Source organism: Triturus cristatus, chromosome 4_1 (genome assembly GCF_964204655.1).
Source record: "Triturus cristatus chromosome 4_1, aTriCri1.1, whole genome shotgun sequence".
Classification (NCBI taxonomy): Eukaryota; Metazoa; Chordata; class Amphibia; order Caudata; family Salamandridae; genus Triturus; species Triturus cristatus.
Genome location: NC_140585.1, coordinates 203,916,275 through 203,933,102, shown reverse-complemented (window position 1 = coordinate 203,933,102; position 16,828 = coordinate 203,916,275). Strand labels below are relative to the sequence as shown.

The window sequence follows — 16,828 nt, the reverse complement described above, 5'->3', positions numbered from 1 at the left end:
ATTGCATTAGAAAATAATTTGTCTATCTGGTCATATATTGATATATATGAAAAAAATAACAATAATGTATTTGACTAAAATGCTAAACAATAAATCATCATATGAGGATTTATATTGGAAAGATTTACGGTCTAGCACATGCCATAAATAAGACAATACACTTTTAACAATCCCTACAGTCTTGTTAGGCTAGAACTAGGATAAGTGTCTGCTACATGTCAGTAAGCAACATGGGAATATTCGAGTTTTAGTGTCCATCTTTAACGCAACTGGTGCATGTCTAAAACTCAGATCTTTTTTATGTATAACAAATCATAGGCCCTCATTACGCTGGCAGGTGGACCGCCAACGACAGACTGTCAATGGCGGTCCACCAGTGGTCTGCTTTACAGAGAATCCGGTCAGGCCACAGAGGTCAGGGAGTAGGACCGCCACCTCCGACAGGATCAAATATCCCTTCGGGGTGGCAGTCAAATTCCTGACCCTACAATGGAGGCTGTGCCTGTGCAGGCACTTCCGCAGGCACTAACATATCCCTTTCTGACTACCTGTTCATGGCGGTCCCACCACTATGAACAGGCAGATGGAAACAGATTTTGGGGGTCTCTAGTAGGGCTCCCACCCTCTGTGGCCAATGCTAAGTGGCCTGGAAAAGTAGAGGGCACATGGAGTGCCCCTCCACACAACCATGCAGCGTGTGCCAGGCAACATATGGTGCCTGGCACACAGTACATGGATGTGCCCAAAGCGCCTTTCTCTACTGCTGCTTGTGCTGACACCCTTTTCCTGAGCTGCATTGCAACCAATCCTATCGGGGACTGCCGACACATTGTCAGACTGTCACCTGCCCATAACAATGGCGGCCAGTGGTATGACCGACTGCAATCATAATAAGAGCTCCAGTATTTTTGTTATGATTAGAGCAATGCTACCACCTCCAGTGCTTCTCTTGCTACCTCACAGTAGTGACTGCACATATCATAACATATTTTTTTGTTTTCAAAACAAGCATTATCCTGGGAAGAACTTGTAGTTCTTCACAGGCATAACAAATATTGACATATTACATTGTATTTCAGCCACAGTCCCTGCATGCAAAGAACTATATATATATGTGGTTACCTTTAGGTGAAGTTGTGGCAACTTAAATAGTTGCATCACTTGCCAAATCATCTGGGAAGGTGAGTGATTCAAAATCAGGTCAAACTTGTCAGTCCATGTCTAGCCTCAATGATGTGAAAAAGTGGCTGGTCAACACTGAGAGGATTTAAGGGTGTATTTGTTCAAGCTAGAAGAAGACATAGAACAGAATAATTAATTAGTTTTATGTGTATTTATCAGCATTTTACATAATGTAAAAACATTATTTCTAAATAATGAACCTAAATGCTTAACCACAATAACAGCGGCTAAATCCATCTAACAGCTCCTCCCTGTGCCTCTATATATATCTATATGTCAATTTTTAAATTGGTATGGAAACGTCTAAAAATATTTGCTTGCCTCTGAACAAATATTTGCCTGTCCTTCTAGATGTGGATCTGTGTTCTTTTTTCCCAATGCCACATCAAATAATGGAAAGGATGTTGTTCGATCAACAGAACCATTTCCAGTAATTTCTTAATCCAGTATGGTTTCACTCCCATCTGGTCACAGGAATACAGAATTAACTGTACTCCACCGTTTTTCCATTTTTTTCTTTAGAAAAGACATTCTGTTGTTGTTAATCAATTCTGTATATTTGTGCTCATTCTTTTAGAGGAGGTGAAGGTTTCTATTTATAATTTGTTTTAAATGTGTATATCTAATTGAAACTAAGCTTTGTTAAATGAGGCGGTGTTTGCTATACTTGGACTGGTAACACTCATTTACACAACCCAGCCCTAAGCCTTCCACTAATCAATAGAATCACCCCCACTCCAGTGCAGTCAATCACCCTGACAATTGAGTCCTATAGTCAGCTAGCAGACAAGGATGTTCAAACCCTTGTAGGTCATTTCCGTAAACATTAACAGCTTCCTCCATTATATTAAAAAAAAAGATATTTCTTAACATGAAATGGGCTGACATTGCCCTCATACAGTAAACAAGTCTATATCCTGAAGAATCCCTCCAACTCAAGCAGTAATGGGTGGGCATAGTAGCTGGTTAGTGTAGATAAAGATGAGACTTTTGAAGCTTCTTAAAGAGATGTGGGTGGCCATTGTAATTGAATGTAGAATTCCAAGTAGAATCATTAACACGTGAGCAGACCAAGAAGGCCGATAGGTCTTTGCCAAGATACTGGTACTTAACAAGCCAATGGTCGACAAATAGGACTCAGCATCTTTTGTGCAAGAGCAAATCCTCAAGTATGGGGACCTGAACCTGAGACCAGATCCAATTCTAGACTGTACTGGAAGACCTGATACTCAAAATTATGGTGACAGAGCCCTCTTTCATGACCTCCTGACCGACCACACTTTATCAGACGTGCAGGACTACTAGGGTCTTCACCACAAAGAAGGAGGATGAAAGCTTTTACTTAAAAACAACCGGAGCAAAATGTACAACTTAGGCAACATACCTGCTCTTAACAACATGTACAATGAGGGATCTGTGGTTTCTCACAAGAGCCTTTGGGCAGCAGTGAAAGTATTCCTGAGAGGTGTGATGATGAAGGACCCAACTGGGGTTGACCAGTGTCTCCTGCAGATGACAGTCCCTGAACTCCATAATAGCTAGAGCTCAGCTTAGATCACTACTCTTCAGAAAGAGTTAGCATTGGTCCAGCAACACGCAAATGCATTCTTTACCTGGGTTGTGGAAAAGTCAGAAATTAACCTGCAGGGGCAGTAATATGATGATGAAGAAGAAGTGCTCACTTCTTGGTGGCGCTACTACGGCAGCAAGAGACTGAGTTGGTTATAACAATGATTGCGATGAGCAGGGTGCATTGCTCACCCACCCGAAAGATATCATGGACTGCTATGCTTCATTCTAGTAATTCCTTTATGCATCGGAGCCCCAGGCAATGCTGGAGTGCATTGACACTCCTCTGCTCTTTCCCACTGTTAATCTGGTTGACAGGAATTATATTGAAAGGCATTTCACAGAGTAGAAAATAGCTGAGGCCATTTCACCCTTCTCCACCTCCAATTTTCCAAGAAGAGAAAGATATCCAGACAAATTCTATAAGAGTGCAATACTTTTCCTGTCCCACTCTTAATGAAAGCTTACCCGAAAATGGCAGAGTATGACTCCTTTGGAACCATATCTAACAGAGCCACTATTGACCTCTTTTTGAAGGAGAACATGGACCTATTAGATAGATCTCACTGATCAATGTAGACTTTAAAATGATAGGCAAAATACTTCTGATGCAACTACATAAGGTGATTCTCCAAATCATTCACAATCCTCAGCTGTGCTTTGCAGACGGCCGCTGGTCCCATAAGCACCTTCAGAACCTAAGTCACATACTGTGGCACACGAAAGATGACCCAGAGGGAAAATTTGCCCTACTGCTAGAAGCTCAAAAGTAATTTGATTGTAGAGAGAGGTCATATGTATTTGGGGTGATATCTAGGTTGGGGTTGGGTGAAGATTTTATAGCCAAGATCCGTCTCCTATATGATTCTCCCACAGCAGATGTTAACTGCAGTGACTTCCTGTCCCATTGTGGTACTAGACAGAGTCGACCTCTAAACCTGCTTCTATTTTTATTGATTGTGGAGCCCCTATCCATGGCTATACACCTCTCACCAGTGTTGGAGGGAATTGGGACAGAGGGCAGAGTGTTTAAGGTGTTTATGCAGAAGATATCTTGCTCGTCCTATCCTGCCTAGAGTCCGCCATGTTTTATTTTTTGGGAGTTTTATATAGCACAAACTAGACTTGAAGGTATCATAGCGCTTTACATGAGCACCAGTTGCGTTAAAGATGGACACAGTCATTGTTTTTTGTTAGGCACAACAAGATAAAGTGATTGGCCCAGAATCACAGCATGTTGAACGTCCTTGTGGAGACTCAAACTCTCTTTTCCAGCTCTGCGGTTGACCGCTATAGCCCTTAGACCACTTTCTCTCTCCATACTGGCGGTCATATCCATCATTGACATTTTTGCCTCCCTGACTGGGAACAAGATGAGTAGGACTAAATGTGAAGCACTCATGTTGTCCAGGGTAATCACTAATGTTTGCCTATAGGACAATACCATGAAGTGGGTACCTAAATAACTTAGCAATTTGTCATCCACATCAATAGGCGGCTCACAGACATGGAGTACCCCAAGTTAGTCTTTTTAAAGAGGAAACATTTCAATGTATCACTGTGGGGAATGGTTAAGTTAAAAAGACGATTGCTCCCAGGTTTATTTACTTCTTGGGATAATGCCCCTATGAGTACCTGACTTCTACTCTTGTGGATTGAGGCTGAAATACAATCCTACAACTGGAGTAGCCATAACTGTGAGCGACTCAGTTATGTGCGGACACTACTGTAGGGGTTCCTGCAATTACCATTTGTGATATTGTATGGCCTAGCCTTCCAAATCTCACAACTATCCTCTTCTCTATGTGACAAGAGGGAAGTTCTGTTGTTGTGTCACATTCTGAGTTGCCCCAATCTGTACACCCCATTGTATTTGACTGTTGTCATCTGCTCAAGGGCCGACCATTCCGTCCACAATATGACTGTCATGCTTGGGGCTAGATATTGGTTCACAGTGGGGGATCCACTCTGGCACAACATGGCTCTTAGTATAGCCAGTAAACCATTTTATATATAAAATTCTGGTACACAAAGGCAGAGAAATATATAGATCAGGCTTCATTAACTCATTCCAGGGCCTGAGAGAGGAATTTGTCATCCTCATGAGAGAACCTCGGAGGTATCTGCAAATGACTCACAATCTCACGGCCTGCAAGTGACTCACAGAGCTAGGCCATTCATTGGTTGAGCTGATGATGTCTCCCCTGCTTCAATATCTGAGGATCTGGAATTAACTCAAGGGAGCTGTATTAGATTTCTTTGGAGTTCTTATCAAATTCGTGCAATCTGGTACTCTCCTTGGCACCACTAGATTACACTGATAGACCCTTCTGGGAAACTGGTGTTCACTTGAATACTGGTCAACACTGCTTTCCCATCATGACAGAGGGCCTGATTTGGATCTAGGTGGAAAGGTTACCCTGCCACAATGATGATAGACATCACGTCCGCCGAAATATAAATTCTATTATATCCTATGGGATTTATAGTTCAGTGGACTGGATATCTGTCACCGTTGTGACAGAGTAACCCGTCTGACAAGATCTAAATCAAGCCCATAGTTCTTAGAGAATCCAGACTGAAATTCCTTTACTTTAAGGTTTTAAATGTCTGGTATTGGGGATCCCCGGAAGCTGAAGTAGTCACACCTGCTGCCCCATGATCAGTGCTGGGTCTTTAATGAAGATAACTGGAATTTATATCATGTTCTCTGGTCCTGATTGGCCCTACTATCATATTAGTAGGGGATGTGGTGGCACATGTATTGCCATATTTCTTTAGTCACTTCTTTTTTGATGCAGTAGGCCCTGCTGTGTGGAGTTACTAATTCATTCGACCTGGACTCTTACAAGCTGTGATGGCTAGCCTCCTCAAAGGTGGTAGCCAAAATTTGTGTTCTTTGCCATTGGTGCCAGCCCATCACCCCCCATGTTCATGAGGGGATCATTAAGTTACATGGAGTAGCCCTTCATGAATGCACCACCTATAAGATTAATCACAAACTAGAGGTATTAAAAGGGTATGGGGTCCTTTGCTCAACTCTGAAACAAGAGCCATCTGAATGTTGTTTTTCTTCCTTGCCTAAAGTTTACTTTCAGACTTAGAAATGTTTTGGGATAACAATGGTTGTTGAGTCATCCACGTGAGAAGCTAGATCCGAAGTTTGAAAATGGTGGGTTGCTGAAGAGCAGGGTCCGGTTCGCTAGTCAAACACGTTGGGACATTTTGAGGAGGTGAAGTCCGTAGTAGGTGCCTAGAAAGGTCTCAAAGTTGATGAGTTACCGCTCAGCTTCAATCCCGATGAAGCACCCTAAGTTCAGTCAAGGAGACTTTTCTGGAAGTCAGAACTCCTTTCAAGAGGAAAAACCAGCAAATTCAATCTGACCGGTAATTTAATGTGGACTGCTTCAGCCTCACCTCAGTCTCCTGCTGGTTCTCTGGGGACAATGTTGACAAAAAGTTTTTAACTCCCTGCTTTTGTGGTGTGAGCAGGAGTACGCTCTAACTCCAGCCAATGCTCCATGATCTGAAGGACACAGCTTGGGGGTTCAGACTCACTCCAGTAGAAGCCAGCACCTGGGTCAAGGGCAGGTCCAGTTGGAACTGATAAGCTGGGCCGTTACAGAGACAGAGGCCTTTGGAAGCCTTTTGCGTCCCTGTAGCTGAACAAGGAGGTTAGCCAACTGACTCGTGGCTTCACTTCTGAGATCCTGGGTTCAAGGCAAGCAGGTCCAGTCTTTCTTCAGATTTGTTGGACATTAGCGCATTCTTTCTCCTGATCCATACAGGTCTAGAAATGTTTTGAGGAGAGGTGACGACTTATCAGTACTAAAAAGGTTTAGGCCTGTCAAAAGGTTTATTTTGGTAGGGTGAAATGCCAGTTTAAACCATTATACTCAGGCTGCATGGGCAGGCTTTTAGACCATTTTTACAATGCATCTTTAGTGGGAGACATAACGAATGCTGCTGTCCACTGGTTTTATTTAATTTAAATGCCTGGTATCATACTAGAGGCCTACATGTCCTATGGCCAACATAAACAGGCTCCGCAAAACAAGGAAAAAACCTGGAGTGACCCTGCAGAAAGGGCATATTTCCGACAATGAGGATTGTGAAATTACAATACACATACCTTAATCACTGTATCAATGTATTGCTGTAATAATGTAGTACTATAAAATGGTAATATGGTACCATTAAGATGCTTTAGGTTTTGGATCACTGACTTCCAAATGTCTACTTCACCCTTGTTAGTTTCAACTTTACCCCCCTCCCTTTGCCAGCACATCAATCTATTTCCCACCCCCTTCCAACATAGAATCCCTCTTTCCTTGTTTATTTGACTGAGAAGGTAGGTTAACATGGATTGGCTGCTCTATTGTGTATGTATAAATATGTAATGGGTTTATACATTTCAATAAAAAAAAATGTTTAAAAAAAATGGAATGGTGAAAATTGCCATCTTTCGAATAATAACTCCAGCCTTCTGACAATCACTTACATTTCTATTTTTCTTTCTACATATTTCCCCCTGTCAGTTGTTGCAGGTGCCCAGGAAACTATTTTTTTTGCTAAAGGTGAATGTGAAGCTGGCTGGGTTCAGTATACAAAAGCGTGTTACAGGAAATTTGATTCAAAAGTGTCTTGGCCTGCAGCAGAGGTAAGAATTACATAATGTATTCAGGACAGCTACAGAAACATTGCAACGTGGCCTTATATCTAATACATTTAAGAAAAACTATAGGGAACCTCCCAAAGCCTCAAGAACATTCAAACAAAAATGAATTTTCTAGCCCTAAATCCCATTAAATTCCATCCCAATATGTCGCATTAAACACAAAGCACCATGTCCAGTTTTTGTGTTTGAATTTTGATTGTTGGAGGATAGATTACTAGTGGGGTAGGTATGCTCCTACCACAAGCAACAAGGCCACCCACTCCACGTAAGGTCCAAACATCAGCCCCTGGTTCAGCCCTCAGTAGTTGGCTGTGATAAGCTGGCTTAACTCAGCAGACAAGAACATAAAGCATTTAAAAACATCAGTACATTATATAAGTAAGACACAGCACTCAATTAAAATCCCACACCAATTTATAAAAATATGAAATATTGTTATCGTTAAAATGACATCAAACTACAAAAATCCAATGTATGGTACTAGAGATATGGATTTAAAAAAATTAATCACTTTATAGTGCGTAAAACCTATAGTGCTAACCTGGGACATCTGGTCGCGTTTGACCAGGACAAAGTCAAAGTTTGAGGCTGGCCCTGATGGAGCCCTGGTCAGATACACTAAGCAGGCCGGATTTAGTTGAGGTTCGTCAGCTCGACTCTCGCTGTCAAATCCTGGAAGTCTGGAGCTCCGGAGTTTTCAGCAGAATAAATATAAAATACTGGTCAAGTCGCGTTCGAAGTTAGACGTCTTGACTCTTGACGTTGGGTTGCTCACCTCATGAAGCTTTTTCACAAACGTTTTCCAAGTTCTCCAAACTTCTGTAACTTCTACCTTAAGTTCCTCTTGAGGGTCAATGTGTCCAACACGTAAATCCAAGGGTCTAGATTCTCCTAGACAGTCCGTGGAAGTTTGGAGTACCGTTCCCACAATGCACCTGGCCAAATGCTTAAAAGTCCACTGAACAAACTCCAGGCTGGGGACTTCTTGGAGGAGATGGTGCAGGCAAGCTCTTTTAACCGGTTGCTTTCAAGGAGTCTACTTCTTAATCCTTTTTAAAGCAAGGCAAAGTCCTCAGGGCTGTAGTTCCAGGTGTCTAAACAGGAGCAGTCCTTCAGGGAGCAATCCTGTGTGGTACAGACTAGGGTTCCAGCAAGGCAATCCTTCTTCTTGCTGTTTCAGGCAAAAATTCAAATTCAGAACTCAGTTGCTCCTCAGCTCTCACCCATTTATTCACTGATCTGTAGTGACAAGTAGGGGAGGCACCCATGTCCATTGAGTTGCAGAGTTCCACTCAAGTGTGACATCTTCTTGTCGCACAAAGGACTGCACTTTTAAAGTTCAAGATGGAGGAGCCCACTGTTGTGGCTCGCTTCAATTAGTACACCCCCCATCCTACTGCAAATTCCTTTACTGGCCTTGCCATCTGGCTGGGGGTACAGGATGTAGGGGTAGGTTGGCCTGGCATTCCTTTCTGTTCTGCTCTCTCTTTGATGGCCAGCTTGATTTACCCAGCCCCCTTGTATGACCCATCCTCTGCAGCTGCAGAGCTCTCTCCATCAAATACCCACTGACCACCTCATCAAAGCAGCTTGGCTAAGCCTTTTAAGCCTGTTGAGTCTGATCAATCAGGAGAGGCCACTAGAAAGCTGGATTTGGCTTACCGAAAGAAATCTCTATAACTTATTTTCTGTACTAGTTATTATATAATCAACAGGCACAAGCTGTTGTATTTATCATTACCAATCTTTCAAGTCTTTGAATGACATTTTTAGCCCCTTTCTAGCAATAGTTGCATTTAAATTTTTTTTTGCAATATATGCCTATGGATCTAATAATCTACAACGGTGAAAAATGGAATTGGCAGTTTTTTCCTCAGCAGGAATCATAAAACATCTTTTATAATATCACTGCATAAAGTTAACGAGTACCCCACTGCTGGGGCCACTAGGGGAGACCTTAGTGGTGACTAATATCGAAGAATAAGATAGATTACCCCTTTGGAAGTACCTGTTCCACCTATGTCGAATTTGCAAAGCAAGGCTGCTTTAGAAAATGACAGCAGGCACACAGCAGTGCACACTCCAGTGCGGGAAATCTACTTGGCCTGTAAACTCCCTTGCCCTTTTATATACTAGGTAATTATAGGTAGTTTGCACCACCACTTGCCCTATCATATACTAGGCACTTACAGAGTCTGTCATTAGCAATTGTAATTATGCATAACTACCATATGTTTTTCATCAGGGCACTGGCCCTGGGCCTGTTTAGCAGAGCCCAGGGCGCAGTCAGAGGCAGTTACCACCAGCATCAGTCAAACAAGCATTTGCTATGCAATAGCTCTTGCATTTGCAAGAGTTTGAGCTATTGGCATTGTAAATGACAATGCCTTTTATTCATGTGGTTTGAAAACCTGCAAGTAGTGCATAAACACGTACTATGTACTTATAGTTGTACATTATGAGAAGCAAGGCTGGCAGTAAAAAAAAGCTCAGTTCCTGCCAGCCTTGTTTTTCATAAGCAAAGACCATGAGTACAAAATGCATGTTTATGCACTGCTTGCAGGTTTGCAAAACACATAAATAAAAGGTATTGTCATTTACAAAGCCAATAGCTCAAACTCTCTCAAATGCAAGACTTATTTAATTGCAAATGCTTGTTAGGTATGTTTTCGATCCTATCGCCATATTGGAGATCCTGGGGTTATCGTATAGACTATTTCCTACTTGATCAGCCAGTGGTGGTCTTAGTAATGGCAGATGATCAAGAAAGAGAGGAGGGCAGGGAGGAAGAAGTTAAGAAGAGATAAAGTGATCAGAGAGGGAGAAGAGAGAGAATGGATAGTTGGAAAGAGAGAGGCGAAGGGAGCCGGGCTGGTTTGAGCATCCTTCCCAGTGCTGCTTCTGGTTCGCCAATCCAGCTTTGAAAGTGTTGCTAAAGATGTTAGTGTAACGCACAAAACCGTTTTGTTTTGTAAAGTAGCCCTAAAAGTAATGCAAATGGCACTTTGAGCTACTTTGCATTACTTTGCATCATGGAGTGCGGCGCATGGATGATAGAAAAACCTTTCCATGCTACCGTCCTTTTTTTTGACACAAAGTCCAATGTACTAACCCTATTAGACAGGCTTTGCCCCGAAAAATAACCCATCATCGAGGCAGGTGCTAAATAGGAGAAACGTTTTCAATTCTTCTAACTTTTCTCAAATTGCAAGTGTGCTGCACTCTTCAGCACACATAACAATGAGGGCAAAAGTTGAAAATGTGTGTTTTAGCACAGTATTTCTTACTGGAAGCCCACCTTTCCAGTATGTAACCTGTGCTAGACATCATGCAGAAACCTTTGCAGTGTGTGTGTGGTGCTAGGCAGCCTGTTAGCACACCAGTGTTGGGACAGAGAGCAGCAAAGCCATATCGCACTCAGGGGCATATTTACAAGGGCTTTATCTACGCTTTTTTGGCTTAAAAAGCCCAAAAAGCGGAGATAAAAACAGCGCCCTATTTACAAGAGGGTGCTAACATGCATAATCGCATGTTAGCACCCTTTTTCCCAACGCCTCTCTTTGCATCTCTAATGAGATGCAAAGTGGGCATCACTGGGCGTTCCCCGGAAGGACTACCTTGCAAATATCGCTGATGTTCACATCGCGATATTTACAAGGCAGCCCACAGGATTTTAGCACACGTTAGATTCCAAAAACTAACGTCTGCTAAAATCCAGACTTACTTATGCTTTACATAGGGGGTGTATTATGCTGATACGACCAGAGGGTCGTATCTGCAAGGTTATCGCCGTTTTGCAGGGAGAATCACTGGAAAGCCGGCGATGTTCCCTGCAAAACGGCGATAACCTCGCTATCTCTGGATTTTTTATTACCCTGGAGAAACACGCTCTTAGTAACGCGCTACCAGGGCGACACATTCCAGAGATAGCCTGCGATAAAAAATGTATCGCTAAGCACGGCCAGCGATAATTATCACTGGCCGTTGATAATATGCCCCTCAATGTGGCTCAGTGACGCTCTCTCCCACTAGTGCAACACAGAGCAGCCACTTTGGCTTCTGCACGGCATTGCACACCCTTTTTAGTAAACCTGCTCAAGATGTGGTTTACAATGAGAGCTCGGGTACAACGGGATACACAAGTAAGGGAATCTGCACGAGGAGGCATAAGTATAAAGAGTAATCCCTATTTATGAAAATGAGTGCACATATGTGGCGGAAACAGAGTAAGTAGGTTTTCAAACAAACGAGAATAGCCACTGATAAAAAGGAAAGAAACATGAAATATCATTCAGCGTGCTATTATTTCTAGCTGTAAGACTATTTATATAAAGCCAGGGTACCGTGAGGAGACCGTGAAATGCATGGCCTCAAGTCAAAAGAAATGATGCGTGAATGCATGCAATGGATTGCAGCTCTTTTAAGAAACATTTTCAAAAGAGGAAAGAGTAGGTGAATGTTTTATGCAGGTTTTAATTGTCTTGTTTAGCTCTATTTGTAAACGCTGAAGTAATTGGACAATGCTTTCCCGAGGCAAGAACTGTGCCATTGTTATGCACGTTTTCATGTAGGCTACAGCACTAGACATGGACTTTTCCTGGGTGGTAGATAAACACAGCCTCCCCACACAACCAATCTGAAAGACACAGCACTACTGAAACGGTGAGAACAGGAAGAAACCTACATTGCATTCACTTTCCTGAGAGCTCCTTTGTGCCTTATTTACAGACAACAAATTAAACGTGAATGATGCTAGCGGGAAATTAAAGACAAGTCTACAAAGAAGTCACTATTACTAAAACCCAGGCAGAGTTATAATTTTCCTCTAAATTAGTGTGACGTCAAAATTTGTGTCCGTGTCTCCAAAATACCCCTGCCCTCCCCCTCCCGTTGTCCGTGCCTTCTCCGCCCGCCCTACCTCCCGTTTTCCGTGATGCCAAACATTTGCAATGGAACAGGTCTCGCGTAAATGCGAGACCAATTGCACTGCACATGCTTGTATATATAAGGACAAAATTCACGAAGGTGTGTAAACGTATGTAAAGGAGTACACAGGAGTACGGTATTGCATACTCCAGTCGGCCTGTGTGGACAGCCCCCCTGGGCTTCAGTGGTGTTTTTACAATAATTTGATCTGGATGCATGGTCAGCTGTCTTGTCGAAGTCATCATTTCTCGCCCTCGGATCTACTGTGGTGCCTGACTGGATCAACTGGTCTGGGAGGCGAACTGTTAGGAAGCGTGGAAAATAGCTGTTAGAGATATCTTAAAAGAGCGCGACAGCCCCAAGCCTTTCCTCCATAAATGCACAATCTCCTTGATTCCTCCCAATCCGGCTTCAGAAAAAACCACAGCACAGAAACCACCCTCCTCGCCGTAACAGACAAAATCCACTCCCTCCTGGATAGAGGAGAAACAGTGGCACTCATCCTCCTCGACCTCTCAGCAACCTTCGACACAGTCTCCTAACACGCAGACTCCATGACGCAGGGATCTGGGACAAGGCCCTTGACTGGATCCACACTTTCCTCTCCAGCAGAACGCAACGGGTCAGACTTCCTCCTTTCCTCTCGGACCCTACACCAACCACCTGTGGAGTCCCCCAGGGGTCCTCCCTCAGCCCCGCACTCTTCAACACCTACATGGCTCCACTCACCCCCTTCATCAGAACCCACGAGCTCAACATTGTCTCTTACGCAGACGACACCCAACTCATCCTCTCCCTATCCAACGAACCCAACACAGCAAAACACACCTATCAAAAAGGCATGGAAGCCGCCACCAAATGGATGAAAAGCAGCTGCCTGCAACTCAACACAGACCACGCATGAAACCTTAGAATCATCTTAGACTCTGACCTCAAAATGGATGGCCAGATCAACTCATTTGCATCCTCCTGCTTCCACACCCTCCACCTCCAATGTAAGACCTTCAAATGGATCTTCCTCGAGCACAGAAAGACAGGCACTCACGCCCTCGTCACCAGCAGACTCGACTATGGCAATGCACTCTATGCCGGAATAAACAAAACCCTCACTCGCAAGCTAAAAAACATCCAGAACGCCGCCGCAAGACTGGTCCACAACCTGCCAAGACACTGTCATATCTCCCAGCACCTGTGCACACTCCACTGGCTCCCCATCGAGGCTAGAATCACTTCAAGTCTCACACACACAAAGCCCTCCACATCACCGGACCGGCATACCTGAACAGCCGACTCAAATTCCACACACCCCAAAGTACCCTACAATCAGCCAAGTTCTCCTACACCGTGGTCCCCCGTGCCAGAAAGACCAGATCGGGAGGCCGCTCCTTCTCCTTCTTCGAGGCCAGAGCCTGGAACGCCCTTCCGCTCCACCTCAGGCAGACAACATTACTCCCCATCTTCACGAGAAACCTCAAAACTTGGGTCTTTGACAGGCCCCCTTCTTGATGGACTGGAACCTGCACCTTCTCCCCAACACCTTGAGAACCTTACGGGTGAGTAGTCGCGCTTAACAAACACATTATTAACAAACACATGAGTGCTCCACATTGCATGTCTGTGCTCCAAACGTATGTACGCTCCTCCTTGAAAGTTTTTGTGTTGTGCTTGGGAATAATAATAGGAAAGAGTTTTAATTAGTTGTATCTATGTTTGTAAAGGCGTGTTGCAATGCACCATGCTACATGGCATTTCACCCATGTCAATAAGCCACCCGAGCTCCCCTTACACCTCCTCATCGCATGTCACCGCCTGACCTGTTGTTAGCAGCACGACGCCCTTGAATGCAGGTTTATGCGCCAAACAGGCTAGGCCCATATAACTAGTTCCTGATAAACTTGTAATGGGGCCAGGATGAAGGAAGCATGTGAAACCAGTGCACAAACACCGACTCTCCCCTCAATCAAGGGGAGGACATAGAATGTGAACTCCAAGACTCCATAATTACCGCATCTGGCGGCATTTGGAAATGTTGGGTGCGGTATTTTCACGTTGGGATTTCAAAGGAACTGATTCTACCATCATAACCCAAGGGGACAAGTTGTAATAGGTAATACGGCATCGCAGGATCTCAGCAGCATTGGGAATTCAAAGGAATCGATTCTCCCATCCTTCAGAAGACAAACTGCAATGGGTAATACTGCACTCCAAAATACCCACAACCCGCGGGTGGCATGCGGAAATGCTGGGTGGGTAGTTTCACATTGGGATCTCTAAAAAATATCTGATGCAGCCTCTAGAGTTATCTGTTATTTCGCTTTACCTCTGAACTGGAAATAATCCCGGCACAGAAAAAGTACCGAAAGCGCGCATGTATGCACAAACCCATTCAGAGTTCGGAATACATGCACTGCCTACTGAGAAACGAGCTGTCCGAGAAGAAGTGGTGTATGGCAACTTTGCTCCTGCATTTGTGGTGAGCAACAGTAAAGGACTTGACCTGCGCATTAACAACATTTGGCCCCACTAAAAATGACATTATACGCTGCTGCAGTCTTGCTGAGACAGAGGGTGCAAAATGTTTCCATCGTTAGCAACTCACATAAACTCGCCCCAGATATTTTAACAGTATCTTTCTTCAGAGAAGGGTTGAGGCAAAATAGTAGGTAAGGTTTGGCAAGGGTTATAGCAATTGTTGGATATTTGCTCTTCCAGATGACTCATCTCCTTTTGCTGAACCCTTTTTGGTAGGGCGCTGCAAAACTAGATAAAACAAGCATTTGCAATGCAATACGTCTCGCATTTCAAAGAGTTTGAGCTATTGGCATTGTAAATGACAATGCCTTTTTTATTTATCTGTTTTGAAAACCTGCAAGAAGTGCTTAAACACGCACTTTGCACTTATAGACCTTGCTTACGAGAAGCAAGGTTGCCAGTAAAAGAGGCACAGTTACTGCCAGCTTTGCTTCTCATAAGCAAGTACAAAGTGTGTGTTTAAGCACTTGCAGGTTTTCAAAATACATAAATTAAAGGCATTGCCATTTACAATGCCAATAGCTCAAACTCTTGCAAATGCAAGACCTATTGCATTGCAAATGCTTGTGTATTTTATATTGGGCATTTATAAAGTGCAGCCACTATTATTGGAGAGGAGAAGTAGTGAACATTTAAACTTTTGACTGTGGAACCATTAACCTAAATTCTGACTGCGAATTCACACTTGAGGAAATGTGGTATTTTGAAAGTCACTTTATCAACCCGAATCTCAATGATCTCATCTTGCGAATTAGAGAGTGATAAGACACTGACTAAATAGCCAGTAGCAAGGCACATGCGATTAAACAAATCAATTACATTTGTGTTAATGCTAATATAGGGGATAAACAAACTTAGCACTGTGTGGGTCTTTATACATCGGAAGGGGAATTAAAAAAGCACTTCAACAGCTAGGAACCTTTTTACATATCATATGGGAATGCAAGTTCATCAGCGCTTTTTGGCACGAGGTACATGAGGTAAAATTCACTGTACTACACACCCGTCTTTCACCAGAGGCGAGACGCTGCCTCCTCAACATATGGGAACCCACAGATCTTAACACTCACCAGATACAATGGGCCACCATGGGATTCATGATAGCCAAACAAAACATTGCACAATTGTGGGGAGCTGCTAAGCCACCTGCGTTGGAGACCTGGGGGAGAGATCTTGACTGGTGTATGTTTAGGGAGAACACGTTATATGTTGCTAGGGGTTGCCCTAAAAAATGGGCGTGTATCTGGAGCCCTTGGAATAGTTATTGGGGTGAAATCTGTACACCGCCCCTCTTATGTGGAAATGCAATCCTCATACTCCGTATGTCGCTATTATTTCTTCATTTTCTGTGCCCTCTGTATTGTTTATATTGGTTCAATAAAAATAATTATTTTAAAAAAAAAAACAGTGCTTCAAAGAGCAGAAACATCTTATTATATTTAACTCATCTTACCAGCATAGAAGGTGGTGTTCCTCTTCTTGGACTCCATAGTGCAAAATTACTATGACAGATGCTGGAGTACTTGGATGAAGCAGTGTTAAAGGTTTTAATTATTATTTATCTGTGGGTGTGTATAGCACGGATAAGGCCTATACAGTGGAAGAGCGCTTTACATAGCACACCTGTTAAAAGCCACATTTGACACACGTACTGAACAAGGTCTGCAATGTGTTACAAGGTGTATATTAGTTTTGCAAGCTATGCTGACTGTGGTGTGAATTTGTGCTCAATTTATTGAATGTTTGAGGTAAGAGTAGACTTTTAAAACATTCCTCAACCATGCTCACAAACAGCAAAAAAACACATTGCGCAGACTGACGTGTGTGACCCACCCTTTAGCATAAGTGCTGGTGGCCGAAGCTCTGCTGAGAAACGTGCGGCCTGTGAACGTAAAAGTCCTGGGCTGTAGGAAGTGAGCAATAGAAGGTATGGCTGTGAGC

General features: G+C 43.4%; 1 protein-coding gene across 1 annotated transcript in view; it reads left to right on the top strand.

Annotated features, from left to right (window-relative positions):
- Nucleotides 1-16,828, top strand: part of LOC146854044 (alpha-N-acetylgalactosamine-specific lectin-like) — a 238,684-nt gene that overhangs the window by 15,647 nt on the left and 206,209 nt on the right. Inside the window, exon 3 of the mRNA XM_085650490.1 lies at nt 7,290-7,411. Within this exon, the coding sequence (XP_085506616.1) occupies nt 7,290-7,411 (122 nt within the window). The remainder of the gene's footprint in view (nt 1-7,289; nt 7,412-16,828) is intronic.